We start from the raw sequence: 7,026 nt of genomic DNA, 5'->3' as shown, positions 1-7,026 counted from the left end.
TTTGCACACCCTCCTTTCACTGAATAGTCCATTTGCTAAATCCCTCTTCACTTTAGGAGAAGGAAGAGGGAAGGGAGCTATAATTTTTTGACTGCCAGGCATGGGGTAAGGAGCATGTATACACATCTCTTAATTTTCCCAACAACCATGTGAAGTGGACATTACCATCCATGTTTTAAAGTTGAAACTAAGACTTAGAGACATTAAGTTATTTGTTTAAGTTACTCAGCTAGCAAATGGTGGAGCCAGGACTCAAACCTAGGGCAGTTTACTCCAAAGTCCGTGGTTTTTCACCATGCTATTTTGCCTCATATTATCCTCTAGTGAGCTCATAAGCTATTACCCCTTTCCATGTTCTGGTTGGAATTGACATTTCTTTATCCCATTTTAGATGTCTCTACACCAAAACAGTCAGAATAGCAGTGGTGTGGAGCCCTGGGCCTAAAAGCAATAAGACCACACTTAGAAGAAATTAGGTTATTGACCAGAGAGGCTATTAGGACATAGAATTGTCCCATAGCTTGGATGCTTTTCTGCTTCAGGCTTCTGATCACATACATCGGATGCCTCTTTGATAGAATGAGCAATATTTGTGAGAGCCCCCAAAACTTGCCCATAAAACTGTGTCAAAACTATGTTTTTTTTTTTCCTTAAATGGATTGTTGTGCATGACCTTTTCTTCAGTGAATGCACTAAAGGGGAGTTCTCTGAATTTTTTACTCCCTTTACTAAATAGAAGCTAAGTTGTATGATTTGTGCCACAGCCTCCTGATTTGTATGATACCAACACATCCCTCAGTATGTCTCGAGATGCTTCTGTATTTCAAGATGAGAGCAATATGTCTGTCCTGGATATTCCCACTGCCACTCCAGAAAAGCAGGTGACACAGGTAGGATAGTCTTTTTCTCTTAGTGAGATTGGTAGTATGCTTAGGGGTAGGGGATGGGTGAGTAATGGTGGTGATATATGACATGTGTCAAGGATGATGATCAGACCCCTTGGCCCTGGGAGTGAAAGCCTGGAAATGTGATTTCAAGGTGGGATGGTGGCAGGTCACGTGACTGGCTTGTCTTCTGTCATGATGGGCAGAGTCAGGCACAGCAGAACTTAAGACACAAGTGTGAAAAGTGTGTGAGGCATCAGAGTATCCTGACTGGAAAGACCAGCTGCATTCAGAGACATAGTTCAAAATAATTGCCCTGCTACCTTAACTGTACATGTGTTATCAAAGTTGTTTTTAAAATTAAGCTTTTTAAATTGGCCTTTTCTAGAGGTATCAGCAGATACTCCTGATCTGAAGCCAGAAATCTTATCAGCTGATCTCGGTCAAGGTTCCACTGGCGAGTGCAAAATCCAGGAGGGTTTTTCTGTCCCAAAGAGTCCAACACAAGCTAGGAAAAGCTTGTTTAGAAGGAAGTCTCCTTGTGATGCTATACTAATAACAGACCAAGGACCTTCCTATTCTTTGGGTTTAATTTTTACCCTACCTGTGATTTCCAAAGAATGAATGGGGGAAAATGCACATGCTTTGAGCTGTGTAACAGTCCCCACTAGCTGTGGGGTTGGCCGGGATATCAGGGAGGAGCATCTGTCCTGGGTGAGAGCCCCTGGTTAACTCCTCCTACCGGCATGTCCCTCAATGATGTACTATTTGTGTTCCTTACTCAGATGCACCAGGGCCGAGGTAGGCTGGGCGAGGAAGACTCTGATGTAGATATTGAAGGGTATGATGATGAGGAGGAGGATGGGAAACCTAAGACACCAGCCCCAGTGAGTATGCTTACAGAAAGCTTATGGTTTCATTATACCTTTATATGGTAGGTGCCCCAGAAGTACAGGATAGGCCAAGTCCCCAGGCAATACCATAGGGTCTCTATAGTGAGGCCCAGTATGACTTTAATCCTTGGAACCAGCTGACCAAATCTATCCACCAAAATTATATCTTGTAAGGCAGCAAGGGGGCGGCTGGTGGTGGCTTCTGGTCTCTTAGTTGGTCAGTTAATGGTCTCAACTGGTCTCCTTTAGGAAGGTGAAGATGCAGATGGTGATCTTGCAGATGAAGAGGAAGGAACTGTGCAACAGCCTCAAGCCAGTGTCCTGTATGAGGATTTGCTTATGTCTGAAGGAGAAGATGATGAGGAAGATGCTGGGAGTGATGAAGAAGGAGATAATCCTTTCTCTGGTACATAGCTCACCATAGCACACTCAGGGCTCAGAGGAAGCTCTGGGCCACATATGCTGTTACCAAAAGCTGTTCTTTTATTGAAGTCCCATTAATAGACCTCAGGGTGCTGAGCATTCACTCATAGGATGATTAAATTCATTGGTCTTAGAAGAGGTGAAAAAATACAGCATAGGTAGAAAAAGACGATAGTCAGAAAAGCAATGCCAAAGCAGCAAGTTTGATTTGCATACTTGGATAAAAATGAGAAAGATGTGTTATATGTGGCAAAAGGGAAAGAAAATTAAGGAAAAGAGATGTTTTGTGAATTAATTGCAGTGGTAGGGGAAGAATATAGAAGGAGATGATAGGGGAAAAAAACCAGATTGCACTGAAATGGTTTTTTAATTCATTTTCCAAACTATACATCTTGTCAATGTTGACCCTAGGCAGTCCTCTGAGGTGGAGAGTCCAGGCAAGATACCTGTGTAGATGCATGGGATTAACTAGTTCTGGAAGACTAAGCCAAAGATGTTAATTCTGTCAAGCTTATCTCAGGATTTCTCTTTTCATAGCTATCCAGCTGAGTGAAAGTGGAAGTGACTCGGATGTAGGATCTGGTGGGATAAGACCCAAACAGCCCCGCATGCTTCAAGAAAACACAAGGATGGGCATGGAAAATGAAGAAAGCATGATGTCCTATGAGGGAGACGGTGGGGAGGCTTCTCATGGTTTGGAGGATAGCAATATCAGGTAATCGATAGCAACATGCTACGTACGGGGGCTGTGGCATCAGTGCTCAGCTATGATGTCAGAGGGCCCAGCATCATATTACTTTCATCCATCAAACGTTGCTTGAGCACCTACTAGGGCCAGGCACTATGCTAGGCCCTTGGGGATACACAAAGGAGCAAGACATATCCTGCCCTTGAGGAGCTCACAGTCTAGTGGAAGAGACTGATACAAAATCATTGCAATACAGTGTGAGAAGAGCTATATAGCATAAGTTTAGTACAAAGTGCCAAGTCACACTGAGGAGGAGGAAGTGTCTCACTCTGCTTGGAGTAATCAGGGAGTATCACAAATGAGGGGACATTTGAACTGGGCCTTACAGGATGAATAGAAGTCTACTAAGTATATAAGTGGCAGCAGGTGAGGAGATTCTTAGAGGTGAAACAGTATGTTCAAAGGCACAGAAATATAGCAAAGAAATTCCAGACCAAAGGGAAGTTGTTGGGAGTTGTGACTCTAGAAGCAGCAAGGGATTATGTTGTTAGAGGACCTTAACTGGCGTGCTAAAACATGTGGATTATGGTTAATGAGAATCATCACTTTAAGGAAAAGAAAGTAACATCAAGTTTATGTGTTAAATAACTCTAGGGCAATGATTGGGCTTCCCTGATAGCTCAGTTGGTAAAGAATTCACCTGCAATGCAGGAGACCCTGGTTCAATTCCTGGGTTCAGAAGATCCGCTGGAGAAGGGATAGGATACCCATTCCACTATTCTTGGGCTTCCCTTGTGGCTCAGTTGGTAAAGAATCCTCCTGCAGTGTGGGAGACCTGGGTTCGATCCCTGGGTTGGAACGATCCCCTGGAGAAGGAAAAGGCTAACCACTCCAGTATTCTGGCCTAGAGAATGCCATGGACTCCATGGGGTCACAAAGAGTCAGACATGACTGAGCAGCCTTCACTTTCACTTTCAGGGCAATAATAAGAAATTCAACAAGGATCTGTTAGGAGTGGAGGAAAGGGAAGGGACATATTTAAGAGCTGTTTAGAGGATAGATCATTTGGATTTAAGAGGTAAGGAGATTAGATACGTAATGAATGGGAATGTCACTGACATAAGAAAGAGGGAAAACAGGTATTAGATGGAGTGGGAAAGGAGGCAAAAAATGAATTTGTCTTTGGATATGTTAAGATACATATGATACATCTAAGCCAAAGGTATCCAGCAAGCCACCAGCAAGCCTGGTGGCTCAGACGGTAAAGAATCCACCAGCAATGCGGGAGACCTGGTTTGATCACTGAGTTGGGAAGATCCCCTGGAGGAGGGCATGGCAACCCACTCCAGTATTCTTGCCTGGAGAATGGACAGAGGAGCCTGGCAGGCTACAGTTCATGGAGTCACAAAGAATCAGACGTGACTGAGCGACTAAGCACACATCAGGCAAGCAGTTAAGAGCCTTAATTCATCGAGCAAATATTTGTCACAAATACAAAAGCAACTAGGATGTTATCCCTTCCTTCAGGGAGTTCAGTTTAGTGGGAAGTCTAAAACAGGCAAACAGATGATGATCACAGTGTAACATGAAAAGTGCTGTGATAGGAAACCACAGGATTTTTCTGGGGCTTGGGTAGGAGTGGAGTAGGGGAGCTGGTTAGAGAAACTGAGCTGAATCAGAGTAGGAGTTAGCTAAATGAAGAAGAAAGGGAAAGGCATTCCAGAGACCAAGAAGAGCATATATGAACACACAGAGACATGAAACACTTCTCAAGAATACAAGTAGCTCAGTGTGGTTGGTGCTTTTCATCATGATCGGTGTAATAGAGACAGTTTAAAGAGGTAGGTAAGTAAGGACCAAATCATGAAGGGCCTGAGAATTTTGGGCAGACATTGAATGAGAGTAGTATGATCAGATCTGTATTTTAAAAGATTGCTCTGTACCCCAGAAGAAAGATGGGCAGAAGCCATGAATTAATTCACAGAAGAAATGCAAATGGCCAATAAATTATGAAAACTTAGCTTCCCTAAGAATCAAAGAAATGCAATAAAACAACCAAATGCAATTTTTTTCCTATCAGGTGGGCAAAGATTAAAATGAATAATAATGCCCAGTGTTGGAAAAGACATGCGTAAAAGGACGTTCAGAAACCACTGGTTGGTAATAGAAATTGAAAAAATGGGGTAGGTGAGAGAGGTATAGCAATTTATCTTACAAATCAGAAGCTTAAAAAATGTATATTCTCTTTGGCCTCCCAATTCCATATCTAGGGAGTTATTCCATGGGAATAATAAAATAACCTTCATCAAGATGTTTGTACAAGGATGTTCATCACAGCATTGTTTCTAATAGTGGAATAATTGAAGACAGGTTAAATGTTCTAGTGAGAGACTGTGAAATAAATCATGTTACAGCCACACAGTGGAATACCACACAGCTGTTAAAATGATGCTATCGATGTATGTTTATTGACATGGAAAGATGTTCATTATAAACGTTAGTGAAAAAGCAGATTCCTGAAGAGTATATAGAGCATTCCAATTTTGTAAATTAAAAAAAAAATGTTTAAGCATCAAAGTAAACGGCATAGAAAAAAATTTGGAAGGTCATATACCGAAAGATTATCTCTGGGTGGTAGAGTTATTGGTGATTTTTTTCTTTTTTTTCTGCTGTATATTCTAATTTTTTTAAACCAGTAAACGTGCATTACTTGTGTGATTTTTTTTAAGTAAAATTAAGAATAAACAAACAAACAAAAATAAAGAGCACTCTGGCAGAAATGTGAAGAAATTAATTGGGGAGAGCAAGACTGGAAGAAGACTGATTGCAGTGGTGCAGGCCAGAGATCTCAAAGAATGAAGCCAGAGCAGGCAGAATAGGGCTGGAAAGATGGAGATAAAGGTGAGATATATTGAAGAGGTAGAATCTTTAGGACTGTTGACTAATTGGATATGTAGATGAGTGAGGCTATAAGTGGTCGACAAACCTACGAGGCTTATCAGAGCATTTATGGTCACGTAAGCTAGCAGTGTGTTGTTCAGGTGTAGGGGAGTTTCATTCAGATTCTTGCGTATATGAAGTTGGCAAGTTGATGTTTTAGAAAGGATCATTTTTCTCTCAGGTACCCGTAGAATAGTCCAGAGCCATCATTTTAGTGGCCAGGGGAGGTGAGATGGGCTGATCCCTTGGTGGCACTGAGAACGGGACTGGTCAGCTAGAGGATGGTGTCCGAGCTTGAGAGATGACATGTTTCTTTTCTCAGTTATGGGAGCTATGAGGAGCCTGATCCCAAGTCGAACACCCAAGACACAAGCTTCAGCAGCATCGGTGGGTATGAGGTATCAGAGGAGGAAGAAGATGAGGAGGAAGAGCAACGCTCTGGGCCGAGCGTACTAAGCCAGGTCCAGCTGTCAGAGGACGAGGAGGACAGTGAGGATTTCCACTCCATTGCTGGGGATAGTGACTTGGACTCTGATGAATGAGGCTTCCTTTCGGCCTCCTTGGTCCGCCTTCCCTGTTCTCCAGCCTAGGTGGCTCACCTTTCCCCCATTTGTTTATATTTATTTGTTACAGTGTCTGATCCTGAAAATACCAAATTAATTAATACTGTAGCTTTTTAAAAAATAATAAGTAAATGATAATAAATTAACTCTTCTGATTTTTCTGGGGCAGTGCCACCCTTTGATTTAAAACCAGGCAACCCCCTTTCCCCACCACTAACAAAAAGAGAGCACTCTCCTCCTTCTGCAGTACTCTCCTTAACTCTATTAATTGCTTTTGGTATCATTTTGTTCCTGGGGAAGGAAGAGAAATTATGAAATAGCTAATAACTTTATGTCCTCTTGATGTATTAGAAAATTTCCAAGCATGATATCACCTCAGTTTTCTAATTTGCAGGCTGTAACCATTGACAGCCCCCTGTTGGGACAGAGAATTGCGTTCTGGTGGACTCTGTGCCACACTAAAACCATAAACCTAATGGACAAACTGAACTGCCCATTATTTATTATTTATTTGATTATACAATGCCTTGTTCCTAAGTGGATTGGAGGCAAATTATAAATCTTTGAAACAGCATATTTGTCAGAAATGATATGTCGCCATGTAAATGTGTTCTGTCCTTCCCCCACCCCCAGGG

The 7,026-nt window shown here is 42.2% G+C and overlaps 1 protein-coding gene across 1 annotated transcript in view; it reads left to right on the top strand.

Moving 5' to 3' along the window:
* Nucleotides 1-7,026, top strand: part of TAF1 (TAF1 RNA polymerase II, TATA box binding protein (TBP)-associated factor, 250kDa) — a gene marked incomplete at its 5' end in the record, with an annotated part of 61,547 nt that extends 54,521 nt beyond the window's left edge. The window contains 5 exons of the mRNA XM_010861020.1: nt 765-890; nt 1,670-1,771; nt 2,027-2,183; nt 2,738-2,915; nt 6,151-7,026. Coding sequence (XP_010859322.1) covers nt 765-890; nt 1,670-1,771; nt 2,027-2,183; nt 2,738-2,915; nt 6,151-6,370 — 783 coding nt within the window. The remainder of the gene's footprint in view (nt 1-764; nt 891-1,669; nt 1,772-2,026; nt 2,184-2,737; nt 2,916-6,150) is intronic.

This window comes from Bison bison, unplaced genomic scaffold (genome assembly GCF_000754665.1).
Source record: "Bison bison bison isolate TAMUID 2011002044 unplaced genomic scaffold, Bison_UMD1.0 scf7180017857652, whole genome shotgun sequence".
Classification (NCBI taxonomy): Eukaryota; Metazoa; Chordata; class Mammalia; order Artiodactyla; family Bovidae; genus Bison; species Bison bison.
This window is presented reverse-complemented; position numbering and strand designations above follow the sequence as displayed.